The sequence below is a fragment of the Schistocerca nitens genome, chromosome 3 (genome assembly GCF_023898315.1).
Source record: "Schistocerca nitens isolate TAMUIC-IGC-003100 chromosome 3, iqSchNite1.1, whole genome shotgun sequence".
NCBI lineage: Eukaryota > Metazoa > Arthropoda > Insecta > Orthoptera > Acrididae > Schistocerca > Schistocerca nitens.
The window spans coordinates 159,249,871-159,265,569 of NC_064616.1; the positions used below are offsets into that span (position 1 = coordinate 159,249,871).

Here is a 15,699-nt window from a genome sequence, read left to right on the forward strand (position 1 = left end):
TACGATGGAAAAAACCATGTTATGATCATAAGATGACGCCATTAACCACTTAGACGATTTCTAGAAAACAGTCAAATACCGTGTTGCAAAGCACTGCCAGGTTCGCTATTTATACAATAAAGGGCGCCAACTGGACGACTCGCCCGGGGCACCTGGATGGCTAAGGCCGGCCCTGCCTGCACTCTCCGTACAGGTGGTCAGTTCTGTCGTGGCTTTACCTTGTTGTTCGTAATAAACGTGCTTTTATTCCTAAGTGTTGTATTTCATTGAAACGTTGCTTTTGGATTTGGAATTGAATCTGGTTACGACGTTATATACTGTTAGATGGGGACGACGGTAGTTCAAACATCTGTAAGACCGTGGCTCAAATTAGATAACGTAAAAGTCATCTCCCACAGGAAATGGAATACAAATAATACGTCGGCCCAACTGTTCGTATAGGCAGGAGACCAACGGATTCCACGTTAGAAAAAAGTCAGGTACAGATTAGGCACTTGTGGCGTATTGAGATACCACACAGGAAGAGTTTGCGACACTTTGTACCATAAATACCGTGGACGCCCGTCGGCAGGAGGAACATCGCTGTGCTCAAACCAATCACGCTGCCCGCTATAGTCGCGCGCCCTGGAGCAGCAGCGCTACCAGGAAGAGATACGCGCGCGCAACTAACGGTGCACCGGCAGAAGTTGTGAGTTCCAAGTTCTAGGTCAATCCTGCAGAACGTTCGTCGTGTCTCCAAGTCTTCAAGTCGTAGTGACAGATAGAAACAGTGGCCGATAAATAGACAGTCTTCAGTGGAAATAGAACAGGGAACAGAATTATCGTTTACGGACAGAGACCGCCTGCTTAGAGACTTCACTGAGTACTGTCAGTATGGAACTATTCTTCGAATAGTACATCAAGACATAAGAATAGTTTTTTTCTGAATTTAGTTCCGAGAATGTTGTTTGGTTCGTATTCCTGAAACTATAGTCAGAACAGACTGGCTAATCTCGAATTCTACACTTGCTATAACCAGCGTTCCAAAGGTGAGTAACATATTTTACTACTTACTATTCTAGTTTTATTGTATATGTGCTGCCCTAGAACCCAGCGGTAGCGAGAATTTCATCAAAGTGGACGATCCAAGGCCACAACAACGTCTATATGTGTAAGCCTACTCTGAAAATGCGGCTCAGGACCCGACCAAATTGCTGAAAGGATTTGACCAAAACGGTCGAATAGAACAGATGGTATGACTTGATTTGTTTGGCTAAGGAGTGCCTTTACTTAGACGGCACAACCTAATAATGGGTCTAGGTCAGCGAAGAGTTACATAGTGGCTGGGATAAATTCCAAGACGAACTGAAGAAAACCTTTGGCTACAATAATCGGCAAGTCCGCTTAGCGGAGGAGCAGTAGAACAACACGGACAAGTGTACTGTGGAAACGACACAGTCTGACATAAGGAATGTTTTGCCCTATGCCACATGTAAATTTTGGTATGATAAAGGTTGGAAAATATCGTACTCGACGAAAGAAGTTGTGGAAGATATGTACCAAGCTCTTGTGATAAAGGATGTCTTAACAGTCGAGTAATTCATTAAGTGGAAATTCAGCAGAAATAGATTCTAACGAAAGAGCTATGAGCGACTCCAAAATCTGGCTACTATGGCAGTTTTCGAAGACCACAACGGCTACGCCTCTGTCTGAGTGAAGGATACAGTATTTTGTGGCAACCCGAACTGTGGGACAGAGCAGGCTAAAGATAGCAGCCAAGAATGTCGATCCGATAGATCAGGAGTTAATACAAAATCTTAAAGAAGAGATGTATCGATTTTTAGCACCAATCTCCAACAGCAGTCAAACGCGCAAGGAAGAATGGATGTAACTTGTACTTAGTTCGCAGCCGTCAAATGAGAATCTAGTACCCCACCGACGCAATGATAAGTAACTCTTACGCCAAGTACAACGCCCAATTTAAGAGCAGATATTTGAATGGAAGAGCACAACACGCCAGTGTGTTTAAACTGTGGACACTTTGGATACATTGGCCACTACTGTAGAGAAGGAAGGCGAGTATTCGCTGACTACTACTCCACCGGACAACAATTATATTCACGCGAGCCATCTGCAGACGACCGTAATCAACCTGTAGACGACATCCATCACCAAACCCTAGACGAGATTGCTCCCAACATGGTGTAGCCGTTTCCCCCATGGTCGTACTGAGATGGCAGCTGCTTTTTGCAGGGAAATGTGGCGCACTGGTTAGCACACTGGAACTGGGGGACAATGGTTCAGGCCGGCCGAAGTGGCCGAGCGGCTCTAGGCGCTACAGTCTGGAACCGCGCGACCGCGACGGTCGCAGGTTCGAATCCTGCCTCGGGCATGGATGTGTGTGATATCCTTAGGTTAGTTAGGTTTAAGTAGTTCTAAGTTCTAGGGGACTGATGACCTCAGAAGTTAAGTCCCATAGTGCTCAGAGCCATTTGAACCAACAATGGTTCAGATTGAATTAGATTTTCACTCTGCAGCGGAGTGTACGCTGATATGAAACTTCCTGGCAGATTAAAACTGTGTGCCCGACCGAGACTCGAACTCGGGACATTTGCCTTTCGCGGGCAAGTGCTCTACCAACTGAGCTACCGAAGCACGACTCACGCCCGGTACTCACAGCTTTACTTCTGCCAGTATGTCGTCTCCTACCTTCCAAACTTTACAGAAGCTCTTCTGCGAACCAAGCAGAACTAACACTCCTGAAAGAAACGATATAGTGGAGACATGGCTTAGCCACAGCCTGGGGGATGTTTCCAGAATGCTGCTTGGTTCGCAGAAGAGCTTCTGTAAAGTTTGGAAGGTAGGAGACGAGATACTGGCAGAAGTAAAGTTGTGAGTACCGGGCGTGAGTCGTGCTTCGGTAGCCCAGTTGGAAGAGCACTTGCCCGCGAAAGGCAAAGGTCCCGAGTTCGAGTCTCGGTTGGGCACACAGTTTTAATCTGCCAGGAAGTATCAATGGTTCAGATTTACGTTTACCGTGATTTCGTTCAAACGCTGCAGGCAAATTTCAGGAGGGTTCCTTTGAAAAGGGCACAGCCGATTTCCTTCCCCATCCTTTCGTAATTCGAGTTTTTACTGGATCTCTAATGACCATGGTGGTGTCAGGGCCTTAAACATTAATTTTTCATTCTTCCTCTGCTCGCCTTGACACCGCCTTCAAGAGATATAAGTGAGGTGACAATCAATGAAGGTAAGGTAACACTAGATGCATATCCTCCCTGATGTCAGAGAATCTCAGTGACATCATCATCGACTGCCAACGTTTCCTCGTGGTAGTCGACTCAAGGGCTTCCTTTTCTGTAGTGTCAGATGCTTATTGTCCCCTGTTAAAGAATACTGTGTTCCGTTACATGAATACGGTTGTGCTGAAAGTAGCAAATAAGAAATACATCGAACCGAAAGGAATATATGTAAGATGGAGAACTGTTAATGACAGAACACAACCCTTCGGATTTGTCGTCTTAACAGAATGTGTTCATAATCTTATTCTTGAATGCGACTTCTTGCAGACAACGCAAGAGGTAATAGAATGTACAAGGTCAGAGATCCAGACTGATGCTGCTCTTCCTAAAAGCACATGTAACAAAGATTGCTGTGGATGGCTGTTTGCCGTTGAAGATGTTTATTCCGCCATCATCACCGAAAGCTTTGGGCATTTGCCAGAGGCTGATCTGTGTTCCAAGAGAAAACTACATAACAGTGCCAATCATAAAGATTGTAGCTGATGTAGGGGAGCTTTGGATTACTAATTCTCACTAGCAGCCACAGCTCATACCAAAATGTCCAGGAAGGGCAGCTTTGTGTCATCGACAAAGAATCGTGCTCCACAGCAGAGTAGGAAACTACTATTGAATTGCCAATAGGATCTGGCCTGACCAGGGAACAATGTCGACAAATGAGAACCATCCTGCGTCAGTTTTCGGATGCTTTGAAATCCGAAGTGGAGCAGCCTGCGGTAATACATTGTTCACCCACAGGTATCATCCGCCAATTAGCCAGCACTCATACAGAGCGTCGCTGGCTGAACGGTGGTTTATGTTAGTGAAGTGGAGGAAATGCTACAAGAAGACGTCATTGAACCTTCAGAGAGTCCTCCTTCCACTCCTCCTTTTTTTGCGAAACAGAACCGTGGTGCAAGGCGTTTCTGCGTCGACAACCGATGACCAAACAAAATCACAAAGGAATATATCCGTTTCCTAGACTGTGTGAAATGATCAAAGCATTTTTCAACTATGGACATGCAAAGATGGTGCTGGTAAATCGAATTTAACGAGGCTGACCAAGACGAAAATATCTTCTTGTCTCCTGACGGCCGTTGTGAGTTTAAATTTGTGAAAACTGGACCACGTAAAGCTCCAGTCATCTTCGAAAGTATGACGGACAACCTGCTTCGACACCTCAGATGGACGACTTGTCTTTGCTATGTGGACAACACTGTCGTTGTTACGGAGAAATCTGAAGAACATCTAAGCAATCTGACAACTGTTTAGAATTGTAGTCAGATTGCAGGTACCTCCCTGAATCCCAAAAAGTGCCTCTTTGCCGCCAAAGAAATAAAAATCTAGTGAATGGCGATGGAAACCGTTCAGATCTAGAGATAGTAAGAGCATTCTTAGATTTTCCGACTACTTGGCACAGTGATGATATGGGAAGATTTCTCAGTATTTGCTTGTACTACCGGCGATTCATAAAGGAAATCAGTACCAAGGCACGTCACTTGCAAGAACTGCTGCAGGGAGACGCCAAATTTCCCTGTAACGAGTTGAAAGACGTGTATTTCCTTGTCCTTAAGGATATGCTATCATCTTTTCCATGTCCAGCAATATATGAGGAGAACGCCGAGACTGAACTTCATACGGACTCTAGCGGTTGTGGGATAGTAGCCGTTCTGGTACAAATTCACGAAAATGCTGAAAATGTGTTAACTTATGTTTCCAGAGTATTCTGCAAGTCCGAAATTATCTATACTGGCCGCCTAGGCTGAAGGATCTGTCGGGTCGGCTGAAGAGGTGGTCACTGAAGCTTCAGGAATGTGATATCACATAGGCATATATAAGTGGACACCAACACAGGGACGCCGACGGCCTGTCAAGGAATCCTTTGGCAAAACACAGCAGTATGCATGAAGTCGCAGTCATCGTTGTGCCAGATGACAGTGCTGCTCAACAGCACTGCTGAAAAACCAGAAATCTTTAAGAAGGAGGAAGTGAGCAAATGAAAATTTCCGATTAATGGCTCTGAGCACTACGGGACTTAACATCTGTGGTCATCAGCCCCCTAGAACATAGAACTACTTAAACCTAACTAACCTAAGGACATCACACACATCCATGCCCGAGGCAGGCTTCTAACCTGCGACCGTAGCGGTCACGCGGTTCCAGACTGAAGCGTCTAGAACCGCACGGCCACACCGGCCGGCAAAATTCCGATTAATAAATGGAGAAATGTATAAGGGGAAATAAGATCCACTGGGGTAGAAATGGTTCCTTGTCATCCCAGCTCATCAACAGGTAGCTGTCCTGAATCGTTTTTAATTCACTTCAACATCTAGTAGCCTTGAACCGTAAGACTCGACGCAAAATTAGATACAGGAATCATTGGCCAAGTCTCTACAGGCCCTTTAAACACTATATGGACAGTATTAGGAATTCCATATTTTGATATACGTTCCACAATTACCTACGAGGCTACTGGTACCAGTCCCCCGATTCATTCGAACTGGAATCGACCTTTTGGGGAGGTTCCCGAAGTCAACAAGTGGTAATTGGTGGATAATTGTGTGCATTGATTACCTCCCTCACGTTGCGTTCACCAAAGCTCCAGCAACTTCCGAAGCTCGATGTAGAAGGCATCATTTTGAAGTATGAAGCAACCTGTGTGAAGATATCTGATCGCGGAAAATTTTTTCAGTCGAGACTAGTATCAGAGGTAGCTCACGGTGTGACATAGTCAGCAGGATGACAACTGACTATGATCCACAGACGAATGGCCTCACAATACGACATGTGTTGATGTCGAACGGAGAGATTGGGATAAAATGCTGCTCATCTCCACATTCACATGCAAAACAGGAAACCAAGACTCTACAGGCTTCACACCGTTCCTTTTGCTCCAAGGACTCGATTCCAAAACGGTAACGGATACACTGTTTCTGTTTAAACCGGACCAAACTCAGAATAACTACGAGAGACACCCCACTACCAGGACCATAAAACATAATAGCCAGCTCGTATACAGCCACCGGAGGCGCAGGACCAAGACCGAGAGCGCTATAACGCGAAATACTTGACAGAGCGATACAGCCCTGGAGACTTGGTATGGATTTATACGCCTGTGCACGAAGTTGGTGTATGGAAAAAGTTGCTAAAGCGTTACGTAAGTCCGCCTTGTATCTTTCATTGCTTGTCGAATGTCATATATGAAGCTGGGGATTATGACCATTTATGAAGAAGAGAGAAGCGCAGAGTCATTGTCAGTGTCATCAGCATGAAGCCTTATAGTCCAGCGGCGCAGATTGACGATGGGATATTCGAGGAGACTGAAGACCTATTCGACGATAGTGAATATTCGACGGGAAGGGCACAGTTGGTACTCATGACAGCGATGAGGGTTTAACTACACGACCAGAGGTTCCTCCTGGACTGGTATACTGTAGACCACTGTCAAGATCCTGTGTGCTGTAGTCGGCTCCAGTCAGAACATCTTACACAGCGGGCTGGTATTTTTTCAGAAGAGAGATCAATGCCGGTGAGCCGCGTCCGATGAGTGTTGCATTAAGGTGCACTGCGAGTAGACAGTTCAGATCCGACGACAAGCAATCGTTTGGTTTTAAGATTTAACGTTTCTGGAGGGCCTTTGAAATGCCTTATATATTTGAAAATTCCGTAGTAATCGATATTCGCATAAGCTGTTGCTCTCGGCTTCCAGCTCAGTGAAAATTTTACTTGTTTTTGAGACATTTCGTTTTATTTTCATGTAGTATTTGAGGGTCTAAAGAAATTTTGTTTCATTGATTTAAATAGTAACATATGCAACTCACGTTGGCCCTATAATAGCTGCCCACCCAACACAATAAACCTCAGACAGTGTATTAAAATTCTTCGTCACAGTAGGCTTGTTTTGTCTCCTCCCACACAGCAATCACATATCAGCAAATTAACCAAGAATTTGTAAACAGTAGTCGGTACGTTCCGCCTAACTTTAAGATTTTCTACGAGAGAAGTCCACTTCTTGATCACGGAGCAATTCGATAACCTCTATGTGAACGTCCTCTGCATTCGAAAATCTCTTTCTCCCGAGATATTCTTACAGCCTACATCGTGCAAGATCTTCCTTCATTGCCGATCAGCACGTCTGTGATGTCTCATTTAGGTTTCTGGCCCCCGTTTCAGTATGGCTAGACGCGACGTTGTATTTGATCCCTATAAATTAAACTAAACTCCGTCTGAACTAGAGATGGGCAAAACTGTTCTTTTCAGAGATTGGATCAGAACTGTTCACTCCCTGAAATGAATTAGCTGTTTTTCATGACTCACCACTCATTTACAAAAGAAAATAAATGAAAGGCACATTGCCCTTTAAACTTGGTTTATTCCAGTACTATACCTGTATTTTGATCTTATTTGATCCTATTTTGAAGTAACATAGATAATGAGTAAGAATTTTGTATTGTTTATTGAAATTTCCACGATATGACAAAGTTTTTGATTATTGATTTATTTTGCACTAGCGTGGTTTTTTGGGTGATCGGAAAATGTTGTAACTTGAGATTTACATTAACAATATATTTGGCTATAATGTATTAAAATTTCATTAACCTCATACAAATACATCGCAAGCCATATATTTTTCCTTTCGAAGACGCCTAAAATCGCAAAATCCGTACCAGAATAAGAAAAAAAAAAATATAAATTTGACTGTAAAACGAAAGTGCTGCATATAGCCTTACGCAGAATAAAACAAGGAAAATATTGGTGTATCACATTTTGCGATACGTTTATCGGTTCGCTCGTAATTAAAGCGTAAATTCGAGTGTCCATAATAAAAATCCTATAGTAAGAGTAGTCATCAGGAACCTAATCTAATCAGTTTAAACAAATAAAAATAAAATAAAAACAATTGATGTATACATAACATAATAATGTAATATACATAGCGGTATTACTATGAAGAACAATATCCAGTGGGGACAAACTCCGATGCAGAGGCGCTGAGTCGAGCAGGTCGAGCCGCGAGCTGTATTACTGCGTGAGCTGAGACCGCAGAGACCAGAGTGACACCAGAGTCGCTTTGCTCGACGCTCTGGCTAGAGTCGAGACGGTGGGGTGAGCGTTGAGCGGGCGAGTTCCGAGGGTGGGGGGAGCTCACCCGCTCCGAGACAAATCGTCCGCTCCCTTGCGAGCAGGTTTTTGCAAGTAGTTCCTATGTTATCCGCTAGGTGGCTCTCTGTCCTGTTGCTGGCATCAACTGCCCAGAGGGCAGGACGTGCGACTGAAACGATCGCCGACAGAGTGCGATGCGAAGTTAAGCTGCGCCAGACACTGCACAGTGCACACGGCAGACGACGCACAGAGACTGCCCAGCATATGTGAAACACAAAATCCAATGGGGCACTGCACAATGCAGGCAGCCAAGGTAGAAGCAGGGCAGAGGCCGGCGCTGGCTGTGTTGTGTGGCGTGCACTGTGCTCTGACCAGCAGAGGCGCTGCTGATATGCTCCGTCTCTCTCTCTCTCTCTCTCTCTCTCTCTCTCTCTCTCTCTCTCTGCCTGGGAAACATTTGGAGCTACCGTTCTTTTTTTCTGAATCACTGATTGTTCACTCCTTTGAAAGATTGAACTCTATGAATTAGTTCAAGAGCGGATCCCCCATCTCTAGTCTGAACACGCCATGAGCCGGAGAGCATTTCCCACGCTGGCTGGCTAGGTGACGAAGCGACCATATGTCGCACGTAGTAGGGTGGGGCTCGGCGCTGGACCGTAGCAACACGCGTCAGCCTGAGAAATATACACGACGGGAAGTACCGCCATCTTGGTGCCTAAGTCACCGATTTTGTTTATTTATATTTAATAATTAAAGTAATTTGCGACAACATGAATACTAAGAGGAGCCTCTGGATGTTTAAAACTATTTATCATAATTTTGCCTCGTTAAAATTCACACCCGTTCATTAACAAATGCATATCTTAGTAAGTACGAACTTGATCGGAAATCCACGAACTGTGACTAAACTAGTAAGAGATACGGACTGCGCGCCGAAGTCGGCAGTCGGCGTTAAGAGCTCTTCCTGTCTTGTTCGATGGTAACCATGCTCTCGCTTACGAGTAGTTTGTGACACGAGTGTTTTATTATTGATCTAATAGGAATAAAAGTGATATTACGGTATTCTGAAAGTTAATTTCGAGTAAATAGATACCCCAAAAATGATCGACAGCAATTTCAGATAATTAGCTTCCAATTAGCGCCAATGAAGAATCTGCACGGGAGGACATTTACGAGAGCTGCACCGCGCACAGGTAGGAGGAAATCCGACGACACGAACCACCGAGGCGGATCAAGGAAGGCACGACTTACACTCGCAAATTCCGGGTGGAAATGCTGACCAGTTATACTGTACGTCACATATACCACCCTCTACGGACTCGCAGCTAAGCTGAGTAATAACAGTATCAGTTTAGAAGCGAGGGGATCTTGCATGCTGCTGCTGCTACCACACAAGAATCACCGGCTCATTGCTGACAGCTGCGGACAGTGGTTCGTACACAAGGCGAGCAAAAGACTCACCAGGTCCCTGGAAGCGGGTGCGCGGCGCGAAACCGGTGTGTCCGCCGTAGAGGAAGTTGCGGTAGGAGATGAGCGCCTCGTAGGGGTTGCGCAGCAGCAGGATGCCGCGGCCGCGGAAGACGCGCACTTCCGCAGCGCGCTGCGCGGCCGCCAGAGGCACCACACCCGCCACCGAGAAACCGTGGGTCTTCTGCACGGCCGTGCAGCCACAGTCCGGCGACACTGCCTCGCCATAAAACCCTGCAACCACATCGTTCATTTATTCTTTCCCAACCGTACTCTAGAACCTCAGCAGCTACACTACTGGCCATTAAAACTGCTACACCAAGAAGAAATGCAGATGATAAACGGGTATTCATTGAACAAATATATTATACTAGAAATGACGTGTGATTACATTTTCACGTAGTTTGGGTGCATAGATCCTTAGAAATCAGTACCCAGAACAACCACCTCTGGCCGTAATAACGGCATTGATACGCATGGCCATTGAGTCAAACAGAGCTTGGATGGCGTGTACAGGTACATATGTCCATGCAGCTTCGACACGATACCACAGTTCATCAAGAGTAGTGACTGGCGTATTGTGCGAGCCAGTTGCTCGGCCACCATTGACCAGACGTTTTCAGTTGGTGAGAGATCTGGAGAATGTGCTGGCCAGGGCAGCAGTCGAACATTTTCTGTACCCAGAAAGGCCCGTACAGGACTTGCAACATGCAGTCGTGCATTATCCTGCTGAACTGTAGGGTTTCGCAGGGATCGAATGAAGGGTAGAGCCACGGGTCGTAACACATCTGAAATGTAACGTCCACTGTTCAAAGTGCCGTAAATGCGAACAAGAGGTGACCGAGACGTGTAATCAATCGCACCCCATCCGTCACGCCGGGTAATACGCCAGTATGGCGATGACGAATACACGCTTCCAATGTGCATTCACCGCGATGTCGCCAAACACGGATGCGACAATCACGATGCTGTAAACAGAACCTTGATTCATCCGAAAAAATGACGTTTTGCCATTCGTGCACCAAGGTTCGTCGTTGAGTACACCATCGCAGGCGCTCCTGTCTGTGATGCAGCGTGAAGGGTAACCGCAGCCACGGTCTCCGAGCTGATAGTCCATGCTGCTGCAAACGTCGTCGAACTGTTCGTGCAGATGGTTCTTGTCTTGCAAACGTCCCCATCTATTGACTCAGGGGTCGAGACGTAGCTGCATAATACGTTACAGCCATGCGCATAAGATGCCTGTCATCTCGACTGCTATTGACACCAGGCCGTTGAGATCCAGCACGGCGTTCCGTATTACCCTCCTGAACCCACCGATTCCATATTCTGCCAAACAGTCATTGGATCTCGACCAACGCGAGCAGCAATGTCGCGATACGATAAACCGCAATCGCGATAGGCTACAATCCGACCTTAATCAAAGTCGGCAACGTGATGGTACGAATTTCTCCTCCTTACACGAGGCATCACAACAACGTTTCACCAGGCAACGCCGGTCAACTGCTATTTGTGTATGAGAAATCGGTTGGAAACTTTCCTCATCTCAGCACGTTGTAGGTGTTGCCATCGGCGGCAACCTTGTGTGATGCTCTGAGAAGCTAATCATTTGCATATCACAGCATCTTCTTCCTGTCGGTTAAATTTCGCGTCTGTAGCACGTCATCTTCGTGGTGTAGCAATTTTAATGGACAAAAGTGTATATTGGGAAAGGTGAATGGAAGACTTAGAATTATCGGAGAGGTTCCGTGCCATTCAAAATATTTCTAAAGGGAGTCACGTACAAGACACTAGTGCAACAAGTACTAGAATATTGTTACAGTGTTTGTAGTCCCAGCCGAGCAGACGTGAGAACAGAAATCCAACGAAAAGAAGAACACGCTGCTAGGGTCAAAACAGGTTGGTATAGCCCTCACGAATGTATAACAGAAACGTTTACTATTTATTCCGGTGCTTCTAGGTGGAACAGGTTTATAATTAAAAATAAAAAGCACAAAATTATTTAAGTTAGACCGTTTTAATTTACTTTCTTAACCATTTTTCGGCTTATAAGGCCATCCTTACACTGATGAAAGTTGATAAGTACATATGAAACATTAGTATATGATAATCACATATTTTAACAATATTTCAGCAATGTATATACGCAAGCTGAAGCGATGAATGAAAATTTGTTCAGGGGGTGGTCCGTGTAGCTACGCAAAGCCCTCAAACAGAATGGCGTAGTGGTTAGCACATCTGTCTTGTGAGCACAGCACTCCCATATTCGAACCTCAGCCTTGGTACAAATTTTCATTCGTCGCTTCAGTCTGCATTCATACATCATAGATGTTTGGGGCTAGAAAAAGTTCTCGGAACCATATAGTTTCATTTGACATTATAACTGATGTTGACACCATTCTACTCAATGATTAGAAATTAATTTTTCTTACAATTAAATTGAAATACGAATATCTCTTCGTATGGATGAAAATAAGTAAAAGAAAGAGAAAGCCGACTGGGAGAATTTTCTTCAGAGCCCAGTTTAATTACTGCAATCACTCGGGTCAAGTATCATGAAAGGAGGAAGATATCTGGAGACACTGTCCAATTATATAATGGTGAAACACACATTTAGAAACTAGATTTTACATTTCAATGCACATGAAGGAGCAGATGTTGACTCTGGCCAAAATATAGGGCTCTTATAGATGTGTCGGACGAAATAAGACTCGTCGATACAGTGAAGGGTTCTTAGATCAACTTCTGAAGGAGGCCAAATTCGTACTATAGCACATGCAGAATTTTAGATACCTTCATTATAACTTGGAAAGGACGGAATATTTAACTCTGAAAGAATCCATGGCCACAGAAATGTCATGTACCGGGTGATCAAAAAGTCAGCATGAATTTGAAAACTTAATAAACCACGGAATAATGTAGATAGAGAGGTAAAAATTGACACACATGCTTGGAATGACATGGGGTTTTACTAGAACAAAAAAAAAACAAAGTTCACAAAATGTCCGACAGATCTCTTGCGCGCGTCGTTTGGTGATGATCGTGTGCTCAGCCACCACTTTCGTCATGCTTGGCCTCCCAGGTCCCTGGACCTCAGCCCGTGTGATTTTTAGCTTTAGGGTTACCTGAAGTGGCAAGTGTATCGTGATCGACCGACATCTCTAGGGATGCTGAAAGACAACGTCCGACGCCAATGGCTCACCATAACTCCGGACATGCTTTACAGTGCTGTTCACAACATTATTCCTCGACTGCAGCTATTGTTGAGGAATGATGGTGGACATATTGAGCATTTCCTGTATAGAACATCATCTTTGCTTTGTCTTACTTTGTTATGCTAATTATTGCTATTCTGATCAGATGAAGCGCTCTCTGTTGGACATTTTTTGAACTTTTGTATTTTTTTTGGCTCTAAAAAAATGTTCAAATGTGTGTGAAATCTCATGGGACTTAACTGCTAAGGTCATCAGTCCCTAAGCTTACACACTAGTCAACCTAAATTATCCTAAGGACAAACACACACACCCATACCCGAGGGAGGACTCGAACCTCCGCCGGGACCAGCCGCACAGTCCATGAGTGCAGCGCCGTAGACCGCTGGGCTAATCCCTCGCGGCCTTTTGGTTCTAATAAAACCCCATGTCATTCCATGCATGCGTGTCAATTTGTACCTCTCTATCTACATTATTCCGTGATTTATTCAGTTTTCAAATTTATACTGACTTTTTGATCACCCGGTATATTAGTTACTGCCACCGAACGTTAACATAATATATCATTGATACAGTACAACATAATAACCTCTTCTCTCAAGGAACAGTTCACTATAAACTGTGCTGCATTGTTCTAATACAGTTCTCATTGTTGGCTGTAGAGAAGCGATACTGTCGTCTTCGATGACGTCGTCATCGTCGTCGTGTGAGTAGGGCCTCCCGTCGGGTAGACCGTTCGCTCGGTGCAAGTCTTTCGATTTGACGCCACTTCGGCGACTTGCGCGTTGATGGGGATGAAATGATGATGATTAGGACAACACAACACCTAGTCCCTGAGCGGAGAAAATCTCCGATCCAGCCGGGAATCGAACTCGGGCCCTTAGGACTGACATTCTGTCGCGCTGACCACTCAGCTACCGGGGGCGACTCGTCTTCGATGATGCTTGCAGACTGGGCTTAGTGGCACTTAATCGCACTTAAGTAAGCAATCTCCAGCAGTAGCGTATGGAAACTCTTGAGCGGGTGTCTGCGCCACGGTTTCCCATTTGTTGTTGTGTCTAGCAGCAACTGTTATTACTTTTGGTTCTGTCTCGAGGTACCAACCTAGTCTTGGGATCTCGTTCGTAGGGCGGTACCACAGTAACCCCCCGCCCCCCCGCCCCCCGCCCCCTACCCCCAATCCCGTACTTCCGTTGTGCAGTGTTGTGTCACGGGATGATGGCAGGTGGGAGGCCTGAATGCAGGCGTAGACGAGGAGACAGGGAATGGAACGACAGCAGACGGCAGCTGCATGCCTTTACCCCGGTGTTCACCTTGCGAGTGACCGGGAACACGTTGAAAAACCGGCCACAAGGTGCACGCCCGCATCCATGGCCGCTGACTGTGTGGTGAGACGGGCAGCAAGGGAATTCCCTGGGGCAGCGTGAATGTCAGGGGGCAATGCCTCCATGGTTAAGGCCGGGTGCCGAGTGCAGCGACAGTGGCATGACGTCGATGTCTAAGGGCACCATTCTCAACTTTGCACGACGCGATCGGCAGAGAAGTGAATATGACTGCTGTTGCGGACCCCAGCGGTGTGCTGGGCCCGTGGGACCCAATTCTGCGGCAGAATCACTAACACAAGAGCTCCGCAGCTGGTTCTGATGACGTCAATGCCGCGTAGCGGAATCTTGCACAATGTAAAATGAACACCCCAAAACTTTTGTGATGACACCGTTCAAAGAACGCTGTTTCTTGCGAAAAGTTTTAAAGAAGACTTCACTCTGTGGCTGATACTTGGTTTGACATAGTGGAACGGATTGTTTCCATGGCTACCACAGAAAATGCAACAGGCTCCGGTGGCGACGACGATTTTAGTTAGCTTGATCAGCTTGTCAGGTATCCCATACTCTGCCACTATCCACCACATTTCCCCTCTTACTATGCTGTCACATTCTTTGTTCAAATCTATAAACAGGCAATATGTATAATGATTGTACTCCCAGTTCTCATCTAATATTTGTCTTAGAGTGAATATTTGATCGATTGTTGATTTACCTTTTCTGAACCCTGCTTGTGCTGTGTCTAATAGTTCCTCAGTGTATGGGTTGAGCCTGTTGAGAGTATAATTCTTGATATTACTTTGCAGCATGTGCATAGGAGAGATATCCCTGTATAGTTCTGTGTCAGCATTTTGTCTCCTTTCTTGTATATGGGACATACAGCTGCAGTTTTCTATTCCTCCGACATTACTTCTTTTCTCCATACCTCTCCTATCAGATCGGCTAACCGTTGATGTATCATCTCTCTCCCTTCTTTGATGAGCTCTGCTTATATCATGTCCATGCCAGGGGTCTTCCCATTTTCAGGCTTTTTATTGCCTCCTTCACCTCCATCACAGTTGGTTCTTCGATTAATGGTTGTACGTTCTGATTATTTTCTGCCTTGTTTTCATTGTTGTAGGTATCTACCTCGTTGTTCAGCAGTTCTTTGAAGTATTTCTTCCAGTTCTCTAAATTTCCTTCATTCTTAGTGATCAGTTTTCCATTCTTGTCCTTCATTATCACAGACGTAGCTCTGTACTCTTTTCTATAGCTATTCATTGTCCTGTACAACTGTGTACTATTGTTCCGATTATAGTCCTCCTCAGCCTTCTCTATCTGTTTATGTATGAATGCTCTTTT

The 15,699-nt window shown here is 45.3% G+C and overlaps 1 protein-coding gene across 1 annotated transcript in view; it reads right to left on the bottom strand.

Moving 5' to 3' along the window:
• LOC126249118 (WSC domain-containing protein 1-like) overlaps window positions 1-15,699 on the bottom strand; it is a 155,653-nt gene that overhangs the window by 94,436 nt on the left and 45,518 nt on the right. The window contains exon 2 of the mRNA XM_049950769.1: window positions 9,822-10,061. Coding sequence (XP_049806726.1) covers window positions 9,822-10,061 — 240 coding nt within the window. The remainder of the gene's footprint in view (window positions 1-9,821; window positions 10,062-15,699) is intronic.